This window comes from Castor canadensis, chromosome 3 (assembly GCF_047511655.1).
Source record: "Castor canadensis chromosome 3, mCasCan1.hap1v2, whole genome shotgun sequence".
NCBI classification, from domain to species: Eukaryota; Metazoa; Chordata; class Mammalia; order Rodentia; family Castoridae; genus Castor; species Castor canadensis.
This window is the reverse complement of record NC_133388.1, coordinates 35,627,799-35,650,792: the sequence shown is the minus strand read 5'-3', so window position 1 is coordinate 35,650,792 and position 22,994 is coordinate 35,627,799. Positions and strand designations below refer to the sequence as shown.

General features: G+C 42.0%; 1 protein-coding gene across 1 annotated transcript in view; it reads right to left on the bottom strand.

The window, feature by feature from the left end:
• Map3k9 (mitogen-activated protein kinase kinase kinase 9) overlaps positions 1 to 11,595 on the bottom strand; it is a 72,775-nt gene extending 61,180 nt beyond the window's left edge. Inside the window, 3 exon segments of the mRNA XM_020185597.2 lie at positions 3,290 to 3,703; positions 10,950 to 11,199; positions 11,201 to 11,595. Coding sequence (XP_020041186.2) covers positions 3,290 to 3,703; positions 10,950 to 11,199; positions 11,201 to 11,419 — 883 coding nt within the window. The 5' untranslated portion in view covers positions 11,420 to 11,595.
• Positions 11,596 to 22,994: the final 11,399 nt, after the last annotated feature.

The following is a 22,994-nucleotide window of genomic DNA, read 5'->3' as shown; positions in this document are numbered from 1 at the left end:
TGGCAGTGCTGGAAATCGAACCCAGGGCTTTATGAATGCAAAGCAAGCACTCTACTACTAACCTACACCCCCAGTCCTATTTTTTTTTTTAATGCTAAGAAATCCAGAGCTTTGTACACACAAAGGAAAGTGCTCTACCACTGAGCTACATCCTGGTCCCATAACTTTTAATGAAACTTTATTAAACCGTTATTCTGTGAAATACCTTCATGCCAAGAAACCTATTACACAAAATCCTGAAATCCATCTACTTACCTCCAAAGGACAACATTTCTATTTAAAAAAGACCATCTTTCACCATTACCTTTCCTAACAAGTAACTGATTTTCCCCAATTTGATGGAGCAGGGAGATATAAAACCATTTTTATAGCCAGTGACTTTTTATAAGTAGTTTTAAGATGTGACGTTTAAGTTAATGATGTGATGTGGTAAAGTAGTATAAGCCATTAGTTTAAAAACGGGCCTGAGCTGTATGTCTCAGGGCCTGGCTAAACTTGTCTGGCTGTGTGACACCAAACACCCACGATAACACTTTTTCCCATTGCATGTCATGCATGGAGATTCCAGGACAAGACTGTTGGCTGCTTCCTTCACCAACCAGGTAACAGACCCTGATTATTAGTGGGCTCACTGACACCCAGCATTAAAGCCTCCATTTTTCAGTCTCCTTTGTGGCCATGTTCTAGCCACACAACATAATAAGGTGTGTTGTACTGGGCCTCTGGGAAGTTAATGGGAGCTGCCTCAGCCACAGGAGCAAATTTTCTATGCTTCTATATAATCAAACCTAAACTTAATGTTGATTTTATATCAACATAGATACTGTATACTGATACACATTTTACTGCCAATAAACCGCAAATGACTATTTTACATAACCAACCAGGAGAGTAAAATACTTTAATAAATCACCTTTTACTAATCTTTATAACAATCTGACATTAATCACCAACTACTTTCTCTTTCCTACAAGGTCAGCCTCTATATATCCATATTCTTTTGTCTACTGGTTCAAAGTCAACTAACATAATTCCTAATATTCTGCCCTTACATGACAGTGACCAGAATCCAACTCTCTGGAACTTCTAAATATAAAATAAAAATAAATAAAATAAAATTGGAAACAGGATAGTGCGCTCAAGGCTACAAAATACAAAGATATTATGACTCCCACACTGGAGGCAACAGGCAAAAATCTAAAAAGATTTTCAAATTATGTACTGCAATGGAGTAAGAATGATAGTACACTGAGGCTCATATGAATATATATAGTCCTAGGCATCCTAGACAATCACCCACCTACAGAGTACCATCAAGGAGCTATGCCAACTCACATGTGATGTTTATAGCTGGCATCAATGTCAGCACCAACCATGTAGTTTCATGTACCATTCACATTTCTGGACATGTCTTGACAAAGTCCTTTAAAACACTGTTCTTTGTAGAACTCTATTCTTGCCACAACACACTGCCCTGAAAGGTCCCCACTGGCAATCCTAAAACCCAGAACAGACTAGTGTATTGTCTCCAGGATAAGAGTGACATTCAGTTCCCTTGTCCTCTCTTACAAATGGTAAAACTTTAGAAAGGCAGTTTTTCCCTCACAAGAGCCTAGCTCCAAAACAGAAATCTTATAGAAGGCAAAACCTTGCATGTCTAGCTTGAAATTGTACTCAAATTGAAAACTCTATCAAGGAAATTATAAACTTTATCAAGTAATTTCTAAATGAGCTCAATGACATAACATTATAGAACTTTGCCTCTTCTTCCAGCATGATAGTGACATAGAAAAAAAAAAAAAAGGAAAATTCATCTTCTATGTCAGATTTTCTACCAACACACCTGCTGCTTCTTACCCCATCATGCAAAGCAATCTCTAGGTAGAAAGTACTCTGAAAAGAGATTACCAAAGGTCTAAATTCATTTAATGCATTTAAAGAATAGTTTTTAAAGAGGGATGAGAATAACTACACACTAGACAGATAAAATGACAAAGAGAAGCCAGATTTTATTTTATACAACTTAAATCCTTCAAATGTACCATATCTAAAATATGTATCTACAATTCCTAACTCTTGCAAAGTTTCTATTATTAAGAGGGTTGAGGGCACAGGTGGAAGAGATAAAAGTTATAAAGGCTATTTTAAAGTAAATTGGATCTTCAAACCCAAAGTTAGATGAAAAAATGAAAAATAAATTAGAAAGTATATTTGTATACTTATATTTGTATGTAAGCTGCATATGCTTTAAAAATATCTGGAAGGATATGCCAAATATGATAGTTTTCCTCTAAAGGAAAACACTGTGGGTTAACTCTTCTTTTTATATACACTTTCTAATTTTTCTTCAACAAAATTATTTTCATAATTTAAAGCAAGTCACATTTGGAACAGCTTGGAACAAAAAACTTGAAAGATTTCTGGGTTCAATGCTGAAAAAGGAACAGTGAAGTCCCCAGGTCCATGCCACCCCCAAAATTCTTCAACTCAACTGCCTTCCTCTCTGGAATACCATGCTCAAAGTGATCTTAAACATATACCACTAAGCAATTGTATCCTCTCTATAGTCAGCTGAGGCAAGGGAGAACACAAGTCACCCCACAAATGAAGCATATCCTAGCTTCTTATTCAGCCAACGTGAATGAATGACTCTACTGACTTACTATTTAATTATATCTAATGCTTGCTTTATAATCTAGTTTATGGATTCTGGTTGTTTAATAAACAGTTACCTCTCAGTTCCCTGCTATTAAACACTAGCAGTTATGGAATTAATTAGTATCACCCTGGGCTACCAGGAGGTCTTATAACACCACTAGCTAGGTCATGCTCCCCAAATTGACACTTCCACCTGAACTGGCTCACGGTTTAAACTATGCCTCTTCATCAGATGATCACTTCTCCAGTGGGAGAAGTTGAGATGTTTATGTAGAAATTCAAACAGGTAGTATAGGTTTGCTTTACCTGGTGTTCCACAAAGGGAAAAACTCCTTTTGTGATAACATGCACACTTCCCTCAAGTGAAAAAATAAATCTGTTTCTGTGTAGCATATCAGAATCACACACTGCCAATCTTGCTTGCTAATATGAGTTCAAAATTATTCCAGACCCCTCAGATACTTCCTCTCTTCCTACACCTAATTTTTTTCTTGGCATTTATTACAGCCCTACATCTCCACTCAAGGATGGACTATTGTGAAGCAAGTTTCCACTGGGAATCCACTCCTACTGAAGCAGTAGACTGAGTGTATGGCTGCTCTCCACCCTTCAGTCGACTCTTCATACTCACTGTTGCTGGACTTAAGGTCACGGTGGATGATGGGGACAATTGCCTCATCATGTAGGTAGTTCATCCCTCTGGCGATCTGCACAGCCCAATTCACCAAGATGTCTGGGGGAATCCTTTTCCCAGATAACACTCTATTCAAAGGTCCTCCACGAGCAAACTCCATGACCAAACAGAGGTTGGGTTCCTTCAGGCACACCCCTCTAAGGGCAATGATATTGGGGTGCTTCAGCATGGCAAAAAGCTTGGCCTCTTGGCGAACATTCTCTATGGTTTGGCTGATGTCCTCATCTGGGTCATGGCGAGCTGCTTTCACTGCAACCTCATCACCTATCCAGAAAGCACGATAGACCTTCCCAAAGCCCCCAATGCCGATGATCTCTTCCAGGGTTAGCTCCGCAAAGTCAATCTCTAACACTGAGAAAGAAGATAAAAAGAAGCAAGTCAAAAAACATCCCAAGAACACCATTTAACCATTGATTTACCTGGATAGGTAAAAAGAGCGAGTTGTCTGTTCACTGGGCTTTTCTGCATCTCCATTATAAAGTAAACGCCCTAAGGGGACAGGGACCGTGGTTAAATAGCAGCACATAGCAGGCATTTTGTAAATATTCATAAAATAAATACCATTTGGAAAATCAGGGAGAATCTTGTACCAAGACCAATCATTTTAGCAAAAGGGAACATGGGAGGGGATCCTTTTTTTGAAAATTATTCAGCTTGACTGTGTACTTAGCAGTGAAAAGCACACAATCCAGGGCCAAGGCAGACACACAATAGCCACACCATAGTTTGAGCTTTCATAGAAATATGATCAGAGGATAAGAAAAGTCACTAACTCCCACAACAGGACAGGAGATTAATAGGGTGAATGGGAAAGGATTCTCAGGGAAGACAATACCTGAACTGAGTCCTAAAGAAGGACTGGAAGACATCTTATCAGGCAATGAAGGGGATAGGAATGAAAGCCAATCCGGGTAAGGGAAAGAACATGAGTAAAACAATGGGCCATGAGAGCATATGATACATTAGGAACTTAAGGTGTTCCTAATAATATATAACCCACAGCTGGGTTATATACATTGAGATAGGAGATAAGGCTCAAAGCCTTGTCGGGGATAACAGATAGTGAAATGCTTTCAAGCCATTCTGAAGGGCTTGCCCTTCACACCGTAAACAAGACACATGTATCTTTCAGACAGGGAGTTTTGTTAGACCTGTGATTGAGAAAGGACACCAACTCTGGCAGTCATGCAGAATATAACCAGAAAGACAGAAGGCAGCAAAAAGAACTACTAAGAAGGTCCCTGTAGTGACCCATGCCTGGGTCAGTAGTGCTGACCCTCTGCAGCACTGAAGATAGGGAGTATCAAGTCATTGTGAGAGACTTCCAGGACTTGGGTCTACCTGGACCTGGTGATTGGGCATGTGTGGAAAAGGAGTCTCCTTGGGAGCATTATACTCCAGCAAACATCAGTGCCCTGCCTCAGTCTCTGATGTTCCCACTCTCATCCCAACCACTGATTCCTTCCCAAATCCAGAGTATGGATCTAAGGAACTTGATTACACCTTCAGCTCTGTTTGGAAAGGCTTTCATGATTAGATAATAATAGATAACAGTAATTATAAATCTTGGACTAGACATGGTTTTAAGAGCTACATGAGCTAAGTGCCTGGGGCTCACACCTGTAATTCCAGGTAGTTGGGAGGCTGAGATTGGGAGGATTGCAAGGCCAGCCAGGGTGAAAACATCTGTGAGACCCCCATCTCAACAGAAAAAAAATTTTAAAAACTGGGCCCAGTGATGCATGCCTGTCATCCGAGCTATGGTGGGAAGTGTAAAAATAGGAGGATCATGGTCCAGGCCAGCCTAGGCAAAAGGCAAGACCCTATCTCCAAAATAGAGCAAAAGGGCTAGAGACATGGCTCAAGTGGTAGAGCACCTGCCTAGCAAGCACAAAGCCCTGAGCTCAAACCCCAGAACTTAAACAAACAAAAAAGCTACATGAAAACAGTTGTACTTTCTGTTTCTCTCATAAAATGCTGTTCCCTATCATCATCTCAAGTCTCTTTAGTTTTTACCTGGCTCATTCTCCCTCAGGTCTGAGGTTAAATGTCAATTTCATAGAGAAACTTCTAACTCCCAGACCAAATGAAGTCAAGCCCCCTCATTAAACACTTCTGAGACAATCTCCATTCTGCAAGACTCATCAAGATTATATTACTTAATATTTGTTCAATGCCTGCATTCAGCCAGACTGTGTCAACAGGGCAGAGATTCTGTCTGCCTTTTGCAACACTGTACCCATCATGCCAAATGTTAGTAAGTGACCAACAGACTGTTGAAATAAAATGGAAACAAAAAATCTACCTCAGTAGGACACAAACCAAACTCAGGTCTTCAAAAGAAAAGTCCATTGGGCCTTCTAAAATAAATAGAGAGAATAGTCACACTCTACTAAAAAGAAAAAAACAAAGATATATTTCTGAACTTTTGGCAAGACCAAGAGAACTGCCCACTGTTGGCTGTTTCCTTCCGTACTTGGCAACCCCACCACACCCCAACTCTTCACTTAGATGCTGGTGGTACTCAAAAATCTGTACTTGCTTAATTATAGTACTTCCTTCTATCTGGAGCTGATGGTCACTTATTTTTTTCAATGCAATTGCAGTCTGCACAAAGGAAACTCCGGAAAAGTTAGATGGACTGTTTTAGGCACATAAAAAGTAGAGTCCATCTTGACACCCAAAAGTTCCAACTGTTAAACAAGTTATGACCTTGGGGCTGAGGGTAGAGCTCAGTGGTAGAGCACATGCTTAGCATGTGCAAGACCCTGGTTCAGTCCCCAACACTACATACACACACACACAGAAGTCATTGCCTTATCTGGCAGTCTTCCTGAGAAATAAATGGGGCAGATACTGGAGACTAGCAATCAGCACGCATTCCAAACTCTTCTGGCATGCCTTTCAGTACTAGAGAGGCTAGAAAGCTAAAAATTACATTTCCCACGCTCCCTTTCAGCTAGAGTTCTGGATGTGAATTAAGCTCTGCCAACCAGATGCATAATACGTGTAAGGCAGAAGTGAGATAGAGACCATCTTCTTACTGTTTCTCTTGGCAATCACCTGTCTGCAACAGCAGGTGAACGTCCAAACACTAGCTCTATGGATGTGGAAAGGAATGCTTCATGGCCAACTGGTTGCCTAATCTCTGGGCTGTAGACACAACAGGGTGGTCTTGAAGTCGACAACTTCAATGGCACCCCCAGATTCTGTACTTTCCCAATTAAAGAAGTGGCAGTTCATTTGGTAGGCAGCTGTGCAATGTTCTGGGAGTTCTTCCCACAAGTCCAGCTGAAAGCCTCTTCTCTAAGCCCTTCCAACAGTTCTGTGAGCATCTAATTTCCTGTGCTAAAGCCCTTTCTTGCTTAAAATAACTTGAGTGTTTCTGAGTCCTAAAAGTGAATGCTAACTGATTACTAATTTTTGCCTGATGTCATCTGTATGAATGAGGAAAACATGCCTACATTAAAGAAAGATTAGAAACCCTTTTGGAGAAATGTATCAATCTCCTTGGTCATGGAGGAAAGGAACATTCTTTTTAGTTCTCCCATACCAAAATTTACACTGATTAAAAGCTATGTGCCTCTTCAACAAATTTGGATTTTATTATCTCATTTCCTTAAATGAGTCCTTAAATTCTCCTAAATTAACTATGTATTTCCTCTTACACACTCCCTTCTTTTCTCTGGTCTGAAGCATAGTTGTCAACATACAATACGTGTTCAAATGTTTATTTAAATGCCTGAAGATATAATAGATACAACTGGGGACTAGGGTGCTGAAAGGACAGCTCCTCCAGTGGCATGTCACAGAAGATACAAACCCTCTGTGGGGCAGGGAAAATAACCTAACATAAAAGCTCAGGTTTTTCCTCTTTAGTTAAGGACTATTATGACCAGCCTTTAAAAAAGAAAGCACAAAACACAGCTTTCCAACAGCTACAGGCAGAACCTAGAAGGTGGACGGGAACTTTTTTCCTTCCCTGCTAAGAAGCTCCTTTGGATAAGAGCTAAGGAACTAGACCTTCAGAGACCAGATAGTATGGGGCTCTCCTTCTCTTCACTGCTCCAGTTAGGACCTGGTTTTAAGTAAGAATCAGGTCAACTTGCATTCAACATATTTTTCAGCTTCTGTGGAAGGCTATTCCTAGGAATATCAAGAACAAAAGTTTATTTCATTTTGGATCAAGATGTTATTCCTTCTCAATTGTATGCTTGGAAACTAAATGTATAGGCACTTTTTGATGGAGTTTTGGCAAGTGAATGGTATATAGCTCACTCATTTGAAAATCTTGTATACAGAGCTGGGCCTGATAGTACATGCCTGTAATCCTAGCACTTGGGCACGAGGATTGTAGTTCAGGGCCAGCCAGCCTGGACTACACAATGAGATCTTGTCTCAAAAACAAAAATTAATATTTATACCTGAAAATATATCCTTACATTTCTAGTAGATTTAGGAGGAAAAGTATAAATTACAAGTTCATTTACTTATTTACTTTTTTGGTGGTACTGGGGTTTGAACTCGGGGCCTCATACTTGCTAGGCAGGTACTCCACCACTCGAGCCATACTCCCAGCTCTAAGGAAAAGTATAAATTAATAATAATCTTAATGGCCTATTTGCAATTAGACACAACTTTCATGTCAGAGAAACTTTTTAATTCCTAGGACTATATTGCTCAAGATGAAAAATTTGAAACTTTACATTTTATCTTTCACTAAAATAAATAGAATGACTGAGTTCCTGGATTATATACATTTCATCCATAGAGAGCTAAACCCTGATACCTACACTAGGGGGGATAAAAGCACTATGTAAATGTGCAATGGTTTACAGTATCATTATTATATTTTTTCTTTGACACAAGATTTAGTAATTTCCCCTTCTGTTTTGAATAGTTTGAAGCAAAATTTTCACTTTGAGTAATACTATAAAACTAAGCCTAGTGTCATTTATTCATGATCCAGAGCATAACTTCATAATACAAGTCCCAGGGGAAAGTTCAAAAGGATAACTCAGGGAAGAGTTGTCAGCGGCTCCTTTTTATTCCAAGTCTTTAAAGTCAAGGTTTTGTCAATCACCTTTATTTTCTGAGTGACACTAACTGAACTGGTGGACATAGCACACAGGTAGCAATTAACTTGTCTTTTCAAAGCATTGCATTGTAATTTCATATTTACAACACCAATCTTTCTTATGTAACTTATAAGCACCTTTTTATTTTATCATTTCTTTCTTCCCTGGTACTTAACACAGTGGCTGTCACTCACTGTTCAATAATTACCTTCAGACTGCAATTACAGTTTTTGAATTATCAAGAATTAATACCAATCTCAATAAGAACTCCTACAAATTAGAGCACTTACCAAGACTTTCAAATGCCATGTTTTTCAATAAGCACAAGACACTTTCTATTTTTCTCATCATCTGGGTTCTAGGTTTAGAAATCCACTCTGTCCAATGTCACTTTTGTTACAATGAACGTAAGTCCTGGCCATCTTACAGAGAAGGAGCTCCTGGTGTAGCACACTGTTGACATGCCCAGCTCTCTGTGGAAAGGTGTGTCATACTTATTTGGGACTACTATACCAGGCAGGAGCACAATATACTGATTTCAGAAACTACGTTTCTGCTCATGAACTTCACATACTCTGACATTGGCTGTCCCTAAAAATAAAATCACAGAACCACACCCACAAAGAACCTTGAAACTGTTTTACATTTAAAACTACACTGTTTCCTAATATGCCAGACTATTTGTATGTCATCCAACATATGGCCAACTTCATCTTCAACACTGTTTTAAAACACTCTGCCAGAACCTTTGATTGGTCTTCATCTTACCAGTACCAGTGCCAAAAAGATGCAGTACCCAGCAACAATTTAAAGTAATGTACTATCTCCAGGCATTACAAAGATCAAAATGTAGAATTATGAAACTCTAAATTAAATGAGCAGAGAGAAATAAAGAAAACTAAAGATGAACATCAATTTGGCAATCAAAACACCAAAAGAAAAAGAAGAGTGGAAAAACAAGGAAAAAAGTTATGATTATGGCATTAAATGCTGCTATTTAAAATACATTTTAAGCAGAGCCTGGTGGCTCAAGCCCATAATCCTAGCTACTAAGGAGGCATTGAAGTTTGAGACCAGCCAGGGCAAAAAGTTTGGAGACCCTCTCTCAACCAACGCCAAGGCTTGGTGGCACACACCTGTCATCCCTAACTATGAGGGGAAGCACAAATAAGAGGATAGGGGTCTAAACCAGCATGGGCATAAAGGGAGATCATATCTCAAAAATAACCAGCACAAAAAGGACTGACTGAGTGACTTAAATGGTAGAGCACAGGACTAGTAAGTGAGTAAGCCCTGATTTCAACCTCCAGTACGGGGGAAAAAAAAAAAAAAAAAAAAACTTAAGATAAAGTAACACCATTGATCAAGTGCAAATAAGCTACAGAGCTAGAAAGGTAACTGTTAGAACTAAACTAAACATTCACAGTTGGCCCTTGGTAATGATTTCTTTAAATCAACAAAACAATGAATAAATCAACAAATTCACATTAGTTATACCTTTTAACAGAGAAGAAATTACAGAAACTCCCAAATACAAAATAGTATAAATTGCAATGTAATATATTTGCATTTTTTTCTCCTAAAACAACCCAGGTATATATAATTGATTAGGGAATTTTAATGGAAATTAAACTCTTTTGGAAAAAGAAAAATTTCATTACAGGTATGGAACAGGGGGCTCCTGGGAAATTGATGAAAACCAGGACGCTGGGAGAAAGGCCCTCGGAACAAACCCTGGGCATGGCCCCCCTGAGATTTGGCTAATTCCAAATATAGGCAAGGATCTAGGATGAGAAGAAAGGAGAAAACGTATTGTCTGAACAGTATGGCTGTCAAGGGACTGGGATTTAGCCACTGTACCCTGTGCTCCTGAACTCTCCTAAGGGAACGACACACTTTCCCTTTCTAATCATCCCCCACCCCCGCGCGCACCTTTCTTAATTCACTATTATTCAGTGAGACTCTTAAAAGTACAACTCTGAAATACAGGATTAGGATCCAAGAAGTCAACACAACATTTCAAAGGCACTTCAGCCCTGAGTTCACAGATGCTTCCGGGACTTGTGAGCCAGCCCAGCCTTGAGGGAGACACCTCCATCTCTCTTTTGGAAAATACCTTTAAGAGGCGGGGACAGGCGCTAGAAGAGGTCGGTGAGGTCTCTGATTTGTGGATTTAAGGTTTTGACAAGTAACCACCCGCTGGTTGCAATCCTTCCAGATCTGGAGGGAAGAAGAGGAAGGGAAAGGGGAAAGACCCTCCAGCTCGAGCTTCAGGTTGTGGAAATCAGGAGCTGAGGAAGTGGGATGAAGGTTAAGAAGCCTAGTCGCCTGAGTTCCAGGTAGGGCCTGAGGGGTCTCTAACTTATCCATCGCACCAAGGAGAGCCTCTGTCAATTACTCCCCACCCCGGCTTCGCACCCCTAATCCGACCCTCGGCGAGACCTCCCGTCCTTCTGACCACCCCAGGCCTCCATCCTTCCTCCTCCCCGCCGGGCTCCCAGGCCCCGCCTGCGCCTTACACTGAATGGGCGGGTAGCAACTGGGGTCTTCGCCGCCAGGCTGGCAGCGGCCGGAGAAGGCGCTGCGCGGGGTCACGTAGTTGCTGGGGAAAATGCCCACCCGCTGGTTCAGCTGCCCGGTCCACCAGCCCTCGTCGCCGGACACCTGCGAGTCCTTGGACAGCACCTCCACCACGTCGCCCAGCCGCAGGGTCAGCTCGTCCTCGCCCGCAGCCTCGTACTCGAACACGGCGGTCCAGTAGGGCAGCGGTGCGTCGGAACCCAGCTCCCCGGGGGCCGCCGCCGCCGCCTCCTCCTCCTCTTCCTCCTCCTCCTCGGCCCCGGCCCCCGTTCCATCCTCCCCTGGCGGGGCGGCAGCGGCGGCGTTCGCCAGGCAGCCAAGAAGCGCTCTGGAGGGCTCCATGGAGCGGCCGATCCATAGGGTGTGGGGCTGCCGCCGCCCGCAAGAGCCGCCGCCGCCTATTGTTCATGCGGCTCCGCAGAGCTGGGGGGAGCCCCCTCTCCCGACGGTGGCCGCAGGTAGGGCCCGAGCTGGCGGGGCGGGGAGAGCCGGCTGGCCCGGCGGGACGACAAGTGCGCCAAGCGCGCAAGTGCTCAGTGCAGCATAGGGGCGCGGCGGGCTGTAGTCCCCGCCTGCCCGTCGCCACCGCCCCCTCCCCCACCCCCCCGCCGCCGGGGGCGGCCTTGACACCTTAGCCGCCGGTACCTGCTTGTACAGCCGGTGCCCGCCGCCGCCCGCCGGCTGCAACTCCCCTCTCCGCCCCGCGCTGCGCGCGCGCCCCACCTCCCTCCGCCCTCACGCCCGGGACCACCTGACGCGGGCCTTGGCTCCGCCCCAGCCCTGCGGACCCGAGGAGCGGAGCTGTGCGGCCCTGGGCCCGCCCCCATGCCAACTCGCCCTCCCATTGGCTACGACAACCCGAGCACACGTTCCTGTCTCTGTGGTTGGGGCAGCCTGGCCAGCCACCTAGCAGGTTCCTTTCTACCGGCTGCGCCTCCGTCGTCACGCCCCCTCGTCCCGCCCCCTATTCTGGCTCTCCCATTCTCAAACCCCAGGTCGACCCAGCGCTCTCCCCCATTGGCCCGCCGCAGCTCCAACCATTGGTCCATGGCACCTGTCCATTTCCTGGGAGCGTTCAGCACCTCCCGGGAGGAGGTGGCTTCAGCCTCTTGGTGAGTGAAGAGGCAAGGGTGGGTCCTGGAAGGTAAAGTCCTGCGTTCGTTCAGACGGAGAAGTCTGGAGAGGAGGCTGTTCCCTTTGTTTGCGGTGGGTGGGTAGGAGCTCCCCTGGGCAGCATGGTTTCTCATCCCGAAGGGGCTTTTGAAAGTGGGCAGAAAAGCGAGCAAGGATGCACCTTCCTGTGAGAGCTTTTTCTGCACCTCTTGGATCTGCCTCGGCCCTAGTCCTACCTGGTGGACCAGCCTCGTTCCCCGCCCCCCTCCCCCCACTCACACCCTCCGACCTTCCAGCTCCTTATCCAAGCCTTGCAGGCCCATTGGAATGTTCGCTAGGAGAACCCTCGACTGCAGCCAGCTCACCCTTGCTGGAGTTCCTGTAGGAAGAAATTCCAGCTATCATCGTTGTGTGAGAATTCAGAAAGGCGAGAGACCACCCACTGGGGCTTCAAACAGGGTCGCAAAGCTGTAGTGAAGTGGGCTTGGTCTCACTAAAGAGAATCACCTTTTCTACAACCCTTGAGCTCTTGCCTGGTGGAATTGCACCTTGGGTCATGGTCATATCTGTAGAAATCAGATCAAGAAGAACCAAAGCAGGGCATGTATACAAAGTGGTGCTGCCACTCCTGAGTAAAGGCTGACTTTCTGTATCGCTATGCTATATACTACGTGTTTGTTTCCTTTAAATCAAACCTTAAGAAAGAGCAAGACAGGTGACTCCTAATGTCTCTTCTGTGCTTTAATTCTATCCACTTCCAGTAAGAAAAGTTCTCTGATAGTTGATATTTAAAAACAAATCAGAGCCAGGTGCCGGGGGCTCACGCCTGTAATCCTACCTACTTAGGAGACAGAGATCAGGAGGATCGTGGTTCAAAACCAGCCCAGGCAAACAGTTCTTGAGACCCTATCTCGAAAATCCCATCACAAAAGAGGGCTGGTGGAGTGGCTTAAGGTGTAGGCCCTGAGTTCAAACAACGAAATAAATAAATAAATAAAAGGTAATGCTGAAGGATTTGACCTGATAATCTACCAAACTGCTTTACCTTTTACCCCTTCTGAAGCAGGAATATTCACAATTTATTTAGCAAGAGTTAGTGCTTCACTGACTTTGAACACGAGATTTTCCTGCCTCTAACTCCTGAGTGCTGAGATAAGATGGTGGGCACCACCATGCCCAGCCTGACTATTCTTTTGTTTAATTTTAGTTTTGTTTAAGCTTAGTTTGGAAAACTAACCAGACAGCTGCATGACCTCGAGTAATGATGCACTGCAGGCTATTCATCCCTAGAGTGACGGATGTGACTGAAAGACCTCATATGTTCTAATAATCAAGACATTCTGTGGTTTAAAGGTAAATATGGCTATACTAACTAAAACCTACAAATCCTACACAGTTAAGGTCTTAAAGATGAGAGGGGGGAAATGGTATTGTTCAAAAGAGCATCCACAGTAGGTCTTGAGAAAGGATTCCTAAAGTAAATGCCTGAAAACAATGCTCAGATTCTTAACTGTAGATATAATCAGTGAACTGGAAAAGATAGGCATGAATCTGAATAAGTTCTCTAGGTTTTGTTTAAGTCAAAACTAGCCCAGCATTGGTGGCTCACACCTATAATCCTAGCCACTTGGGAGGCTGAGATTGTTGGGAGGATGGCAGTTCAAAGCTAGCCTGGGCGAGTAGTGAAGATACACCATCTCCAAAATAACCAGAGTGAATGAATGGAAAGGTGTGGTTCAAGTGGTAGAGTACCTGCTTTGCAAGCATGAAGCCCTGAGTTCAAATGTTAATCCCACCAGAGTTTATGATCTTAAAGATCATAAGAAAAAAAATTTCTTGATAAAAATTTTCATTTGGGGGAGCAAGGAGTTTTACAAACAGTATATAGACACATAGAGAAATAGAAACAGAGAACACTAGGGGGAAAAAAGGTCTGTGGTGGGCCTCTTCAAGTAGTAGGATTATAAGTAATTGGGTAACTTTTATTAAGCAACATAACAATTGTGTATGTTCAATTATGTATGTTCATCTATATAGTTTTGTGCATTCCTCTCCTCCCTGGGAGAGTGAAGGGGGAAATAATTCTTGAACCATAGAAATAGAACATCTCTAACTCCCTGTGCAATTTAAATTTTTAATACCACAGCATGTACTTAGGATCTCCTGAAGAGTCATTCATCAAACATTTCAACAAGTCATTCAGTAAATATTTGTGGAATGGCTAAGTGCTAGGAATTCAAATGAGGGAAGAATCTTCAGACCAAAGTTGTCTGACACGGCTTCAATGAAAAAGAGGAAGCAAATGTTTCTGGAGGAGTATGGGGTAGAAAAGGAGCCCATGCTCAAGAAAGGAGGGAGAGAGTAGGCACAGCCACAGAGGCGAAATTGTGGAAAGGTAGACCCATTTGGATGGAACAAAAGGATGAGAAAAAACTCTGAAAAGAGTGGTTGAGACCAGATGGTAGAGGGCCTTGTAATTACTTGATTCACACTTGTAATTATGCAATTGATTATTTGTAATTATTTAATGCCAAGTGTGTTGCCAGAAAGACAGGAACCAGTCTGTCTGGTTCCTGCCTTTCCCCAGCACTTAGTGAAGGCCTCCCCTGGAATTGCCTCTCAGGACATATTTGCACCTGGATGGCTGGGATACCAGCCTATAAGTCTGGGTTTTGTTCAGCAGATAAAAAGTTACCACTGAAAGGTTTTTAGCACAGCTGTGAGGTGACCAAATATTACCATTATAAGGACTAAATGGATGAGGTGATGCTGAAGTTGGGTGTTGATGGGCGGATATAAATTAACTAGTAGAGAATAAAAGGCATGGTAATGAGAATTAATGTAATGGGCAGGAATGATAGAAATTCCAGCCACAGGGAGGCTGAGGCAGGAGGATCACAGCTCCAGGCCAGCCTGGGCTACACAGTGAGACTCTGTTTCAAAAAACAAACAAATCCAGCCAGAGACAGGAAAGAGTGCAAAAAAGGGAAATAAAAGAAGGGCAGAGTCTAAGAGACCTTGAAATCCAGGTGGAATTGCAGAGTTTCATCACTATGAAGTTTCCTAAGCAGGGAGTTGGCAAACATCACCCAAAAAAAGGAATATTTTCTGTACCACACTGAAAAAGAAAAATCATAAAGCAGGGAGAAAATAATGGCAATTAGTGATGCAGGTTAACAGGAGACAGGCTGGAATATCGTGGTATATCCTTACTGTATTTCCCCCTTCCTTTATTTTGGGGATACTGGGTTTTGAACTGAGGGTATTGGGGTTTGCACTTGCTAGGCAGGCGCTCTACTTCATGAGCCATGCCCTGGCCTTTTTTTTATTTTTTAAGATAGGGTCTTCAGACCTCTATCCTCCTACCTGTGTCTCCTGAGTAGTTGGGATCACAGGTATGCGCCACAGCACCCACTTTGTTAGTTAAGATGAGGTCTCACTAACATTTTACTCTGGCAGGCCTCACACCATAATCCTCACAATTTCCACCTCCCAAGTATCTGGGATTATAGGCATGAGCCATCATACCCAGTCTTGCTCTAACCTTTAAAAAAAAATGTGAATTCATACAAAATATCTTTTTGAACCTCAGTTTCCTCATTTTAAAGTAGGCATAGAACCTGCTTTTTATGGATTATTTATAGCATTAGATAAGACATCTGAAAATGTGTTGCTTAGTGCCCAATAAATATTCACTGTATTTCTTTCTTTTCTCTGTGCATCACTCTGAGAAACACCCTTTAATTGCACCTTAGAAAACTGCAGAGAACGCTCAGCTAGAAGCTGAACCTAGAGTTTTTACTAGAGTTTTACCAGTTCGAAGCCTTGGGTTCTGATTAAATTTGAATTTAAATTTGGATTCTGATTGACATTCCTCACCCCACACATACCCCAGATCCCTCATCTGGAAATTAGGGGTAATACTACTTATTTCTCCCTGACCAATTAAGGGACATGATATATCTTATGTGCTTAGCACAGAATCTAGCACTTAGTTGTTATTGTTTGAGCCTAAAATATGATTTGTAAATAAATGTCACCCTCCCCTTGGTTCTTTTGAGGACTATTTTAAATCAGTGCTTTGGTGCTAAAATCCCTCAAGTAGACATTGACCTTTGTTTTTAAAAAATTCAGCCTTCCCCTCTCATTTCTCATAATATGCCATTCAGGAAAGTGTCTCCTAGTTCCTAATTCATGAACTCCATTTGTATCAAGTATGACTTTAAACATATGTTTTGGGAGGGTGTGTGTTGGGGCTGATGGATGAGAAGTTTAGAATCAGGCAGAATCAAGTTCAGATTCCTGATCAGTTAGGTATGATAGTAAGAGATGCTTCACCTCTCTGAGTCTTTGTTTCTGTTTGTGAAATAAGGATGTGTAAAAGGATGAGACAAAGTAAGGGGTCTTCTGGCAGTACCTAATTTGTAAGTGCTCAATCATTTGTAAGCATTCTTACTGCACTTGGTAGTATTTTAATTCCTGTCTTCTGAGAACTAATGCTGCTTGAAACATAAAAATGGTACGAAATCTTCCCCCCTTCCTTCTCCCTCTTGTCTTCTATGAAAACCTTGGTAAGGAACAGACTACTAGAGCCATTTAGAATGTCAGCTCTCTAAAGAGCTGCCCTGTAACAATGATGGGAGCTTTTAATCAAGGAGCAAAGGTTAAATGTGATTTCTACTTGTTCCAGTCTGGTGGCAGATTGAGCCCCTGGGACAGCTCTCTGTGAAATAGCACTGCTCATGACCATGTTGTATCTGTAAATTTAAGACTGTCTGTCAAGGACCCCAAATAGGACAAACCAAAAGAGAGATTCCATTAAGGAGATTATCTCTATAATTGGAAAATTGGGGTTTAGGAAGAACATGTAATGATTGGGAAAATAATCACACAAAGGAAAAAACAGTAAGGTACCCAGGGCTCACAACTACAATCCTAGCTACTTAGGAGGCTGAGATTGCGGTTCAAGGCCAGCATAGGCAAATAGTTGGCAATACCCCATCTCCAAAATAACCATAGCAAAATGGACTGGAGGTATGTCTCAAGCAGTAGAAAACCTATTTTGCAAGTGTGAAGCTCTGAATTCAAACCCAGGTGCTACCCAAAAAAAAAAAAAAATCTTTCTGTTGTAATTTTAAAATAATTTTTGATAAATTAAGAGAAGTTAATCTGCAATTTCCTCCCCCCCTATATAATGGGCTTAGAAGTGATTATTTTATTTGTTCTGTGTTATTTAGTATTTTCTTTTTTTTTTTTTTTTTTTTTTCATTTTTCTTTTATTATTCATGTGTGCATACAAGGCTTGGTTCATTTCTCCCCCCTGCCCCCACCCCCTAGTATTTTCTATCATTAAAACATACTTATCTTCTAATTAGAAAAGTATGTGAAACGCAGAGAAAAATACTGCACAATCCCACTTTTATGGGGAATCTAAAAAAGTTGAGCTCATGAAACAGTAAAAGGATGGGAGGCTGGGGGACTGGGGAGATAGTGTTCAGAGCACACAAAAATTCAGTTAGAATAGAGGAATAAGTCCAAGAGCTCTATTGTACAACATGGTGAACACAATAATAATATATTCTATACTTGAAAATTGCTAAGAGAGTAGATTTTAAGTGTTCTCACCACAAAAAAATAATGTGGGGTTAAGCATCCTTTAATCAGTTTGATTTAGCCATTCCACAATGTATGCACATATCAAACCACATTGTACACCATAAATATACCCAGTTTTTAATCTGTCAACTAAAAAAAAGATAAAAGCAGAGGCTACAAAAAAGAACGGTATGTTATTAATAATAATTATAAAACATTTTAAACATGCAAATGTGTGCAATATAGTGAAAAGTGAAAAATCCTTTGTACAGTAAGATCACAAATGTATGTGCATGTGTGTGTGGTATCAAAATCTTCACTTTCTGAACTAAGTGGTAGAATATGGGTAATTTTTCTTGCCTTCATTTTACTTTATTTTCCATGTAGTAAAAATAAACATATAATACGTCTGTAGGTGGAATAAGAACTAAAAAGAAAAAAAATCAGTTAGGTTTTTATGCTCATGAAATAAATTCGAAACTGAAAATATTACTGATAGCTGGAGAGATGGTGGGGACGGAAAAAAACTTGAACCAAGGAGGACACTAATAATAATAATATTGAAGATGATAAGAGTTACTATTTACTGGTGCCATGCACTGGTCACAGTCTTTTTTATTTATTAGAGCTGTAAAGTCTCTTCCAAGCAAACAAAGTTCCTGGAATCCAAACACCGCATTCATTCCCTATCCTTCCTACCTGTATAGGGAATGTTCTTGGTTGTGTGCAGACAGATGTGTGGACTAATTTAACAGAGCATCACTCACATAACACTGACAAAGACCTCTTCCTTTGATTGTTCAGGCTTTGCAAACCAGGTCTTTAAAATCATATTGGTAAGAAAACCTTAACTCAAACTGTAACTTACTGTTTTGGTTCTGAGATTTATGCCTTATTATCTGAAACGATATCTATTTAATGACTCCAGTTATTTGCTAGTTAACAAACCAATAAAAGCTGCTGAATTAGCAACTCTTAGAGTTTGCCTGTGAGCTCATTTTACAGTAGCCGCAGCTGTTTCATAATGGACTTGGCTCTGTATCATCTTAGAGACAGTGGTAGGCGTCTGCGCCACCGTGTGGTATTAAGAGGTATGGCGCCTCTTTATATATATAAAAATATATACATTTATATTTTAATATGTATATTTTCCCTAGTTTTTAATGTTTTAAGTGCTAGAAATAACTTAGTGGTCACTAGGCGGAGTCCCTTTCAATGTTTTAGCACGGAAACTAAGACCTAGACAAATGATCCTGCCAGAGCTTGAACCAAAATCTTCAGACCTTTTCTCACTACCACTGCTCCCAGCTTTTCAAGTTAACCCAGGGATGTCTGCTGGTCGGGAAATCTAAGAGCTAGAGACTCAATCTCACATACAAAGAAACCAAACCCTACACAGGATAGATGACTTGCTGAAAGGTCTATGGCTAGTTTGAGAGCCCTCATTTTTTATTTTACTCATTCAGTCACCAAATGAATAAGTGAATATTTATACATGTGATGTGGTAGTCATATAAATATTTGGTGTATTTATAACTTGATAACTATGTTTCTAATTTGGTATATTATAATTCCCTGTATAAAAGTACCGGAGTTAACAATAGTGAGCAAAATAGGCAAAATAGCCCTTGTAAAACTCAGGTCCCAATATGGACACAGAGAAACAGGATATGCATGTAAAATACATGATATAATATTAGAGAGGGGTAAATGCAAAGAAGGAAAAAAAGGTGGGACTAGGGGATGTGAAATGCTAGAAAGGGTTTTATTTCAAAGGAACCAGAAAAGGCCTCCTTGTCAAGGAGGCCTTTAAATAAAGATGGGAAAAAATTAAGCAAACCAGCCATGCATTTATGGGGTGGGGAGAACATTCAGGCAAGTTTTGCACAACAGTGCAGGGAAATGGTCCAGAAAAGAGAGCCAGAATAAGAACTCAAGGACAATAAGAGCTATGAGAGGTAATGGAGGTCCAGTTTATGGGGGGCTTTCAGTTCAAAGAAGAGCTTTGGTTCCTACTTTTAGGAAGAGCATTGAGCAGAGGAGTGATGTGGTCAGAGATGTGGTCAGACTGACTATACCGGGCTCAGTGAGCTCCTGGGTTCACAGTGGACTGAGAATGCATGGGCAAGGGACTGCCCATCAGGCTGTCAAGACACAAGAGCAGATTCCACAAGGGAAGAGACAGTGGGGGAGGATGAAAGGTGGTCAGAATCTTAAAATATATTTTGAGGATGGATTTAAAAAATGGCCAAAAAAAGATAGGAGTCAAGGGATGAAGGTTTTTGATCTGAGCAACTGAGAGGCTTGGTCGGCCATCAATGGAAATAGGGAAGAAGGCATTTTGGGGAGAGTCTCAGCAGTTTAATGTTAAGTGTGCTAAGTTAGGAATCACTGATCAACCCCTAAGTGGAGATGTCAAGAAGAAGGCAGTTGATTTTGTAGGTCTGGAGCTCAGTCAAAAACTGTTAAGTAATAACATTGCAGTCACGGGAAGACATTGACTCTATAAAATTACTGTGAGCACAATAATAAGTAGAAAACACTCAGATCAGGTGACAAAATGCTTTCCATTGGAGCATGTGGTTTTTCTAAATTTCCATCCAAACATTTCTAAATGGCTGTACCTCTTCAAGTTGAAAGCTGCTACCTTTCGTCACAGATATAAGGCATGAGTCTCCTGACACTGATTATGATGTTCATCTGTCCTCTTGGTTGCTGGGTGGATGCTGAGGAGGGAGGATCACTTGAGACCAGGTGTTCAAGACCAGCCTGGGCAACATAACCAGACCCCATCACACACACACACACAAAAACACCTGATTTGCCTACTTCATAAGGTTGTGCCAAGAATCAAACAGAGGCAAAGGTAGCTAGTATTCTTAGAACACTATGCAAAGGTAAGTAAGTACTATGTTATATGATTTCTATGGGAGATGCTAATCTGGTTGCCTGCCCAAATGTCTGTTTTCTAAGAATGACTCCTATTGACACTGGATTAGGGTCACTGGGTCCAGGGATCAGAAACTTCTTGGTTTCATCATGGAAATATTTCAAGAACAGATGTAGAGGAGACTTAAGCAGAAGCAGGTTTGTTAATGCAAAGCAAAAGCAGAAAAAAAGTGTACCCTACTGATGGGAGGGAGGCAGGCTCAAGAAGGAGCACTGCACTGGCAGTCTCAAGACCTAAAGCTTTTATTGGGGTCCGTAGACATGAGGGTGGTCAGTCCTGGAAAACTGGTTAATGTGTCATCACCTTATGGAGACTGGGTTATGAATCATCAATTCTGCCCACATATCAGGTGGGGGGAGTTCTTGGCCTTGGATAGTCAGACTCTGAATGGAATTTTTCACCAGCTGTTGGAGCTTTGCATCAGAAAGACACTGTTGTACGTCCAAGTCATTCCTTTTAATATCAGCAGTCTGGGATGTGATTCCCTATCAGTGTCCAAGCCACCATACTCAGCCATCAGGTTTCCTAACTGCCTACCTAACTCCTATAGCACTATAGCCAAGTCTACATGGTAATAGAGGCGTCCCCGCTAGGGCACTCTTTTGGCCATTTTGGTTGATTGAAACAGATGCAAACTTCTGGCTCTGGCTGGGCCCCTTGGAACACCTGGTCTGGGGGTAGAAGGAATGAAGGGAACTCAGTTTCACTCATGAGTATAGAGCAGAGGGCATACAAATCTGGATGGACAGAGAGGTATTTTCTAAAAAGAAAGAAAACACAGACTGAAAAGTAAAAATTGCCAAACTGCTGCAGGAGAGGCTTAAGCAGAAGGTCAGAGAGGATGGAATGAATACAAGAGGCAGAAGCTGCCTAGCATTCAGGCCTTGGTTCATGTCTGTCCCTGCCCACTGGAAATAGTATCCCAACAAGGGCATCTTTTGCTAAAGATAGCTCCTCTATTCTTCAATCACTTGTAACTAACAGATTCACAGTCAGTTTCTAAACTAATGTAATTCCTGCTAATGTAGACCAGAAATCTTCCATTAGCCCAAGTAAGAGCTGTGTCACTCAGTCAATAAATAGCATTGAAGACCAACTATTGACAAGGATTTGAAGAAGAAGAAAAATTGGCTTCACCCTCTATGATTCAAGCCAGCCACTGGGTGTCAGCCTTCTGGCTAACTGGCTCTTAAATCTCCTGAAATAACCCACTTGTGCCCTGGGAACACTTGGATGGCACCAGACAGAGCTGTCACTTTTGGCTATCCCTGAGATGTTCTGGAGTCTTGGACACTACGGTGTTTCTCCCCTTAGGGCTACAGCCACTAAACCCACTCCCACTATACACACACTTTGGGGAGCTGCCTCACCCCATCTCATATTCTTTTGGCAAGGCTGTTAATCACAGAATCTCTATCTTGACCACAGAGTTGAAGTCCAACCCAAAATGGTCAATCAAAATCTCTTTCTGGAGAATCTGAATTTTGAGTTGAGACACAAATACAGAGGGTATTTAGAGTTGAGATGGGAGCAACCCCATTTTTGGATACAGTTATTCAGTTAAATCTGTAGCCACTCCAATGTCCATTATTTAGAAGATAAATATCCTTTGCATTAAATTAGCTAATCAGTTATTTTTAACAAGTCTTGGCACATCTCTGCTACATGTTCCAGTAAAAGCTCATGAATGAGTGAAGAAAAGAGAAGTGGACAGTTTCAACATGTCCCCTACCCAAGCCTACAACTTCAGCCTAGCTCCTATTTTAAGACCCTTTAATGAATCTATGTTTGCCATGAGGTTTTTTATTTATGGATATCTGCACAAGTTGTTTGGCTGAAGGCTGAAGCTTATTTCAGGACAGCAAGTCTACTATTTCCACAAAGCCCCTATTAGCTTCTACTGAACCTGTTCTCTCTTCTGCCAAGCCACCTATGCTCATTTCCAAAGGAAAAAAACACCAGGACCCAAATTCCAAAGCAGGACACAAGTGGTAAGTAAAGAGACAGACCCAAAACAGGCACAGTGATGTGCACCTATGGTCCCAGGACTGGGGTGGCTGAGGCAAAAGGACTGCTTGAGATCAGGAGTTGGAGGCCAGTCTGAGCAACTTAGCAAGACCCTGTTTCAAAAGTGAGAGAAAGAGGGAGAGCCATGTTTTTGTTATAAATGCTCTTAATGACATTATGTATTCTTTCTAGCCAACACAGATCCCTTGAAATATATTCCTAATATCATAGAAGTTGTCTCCCATGGTAAGATTCATCTAAATCCCAAATAATAGACCAATCACATGGGGCTAACCCATAGCAGATCCAGAGCCTGAGC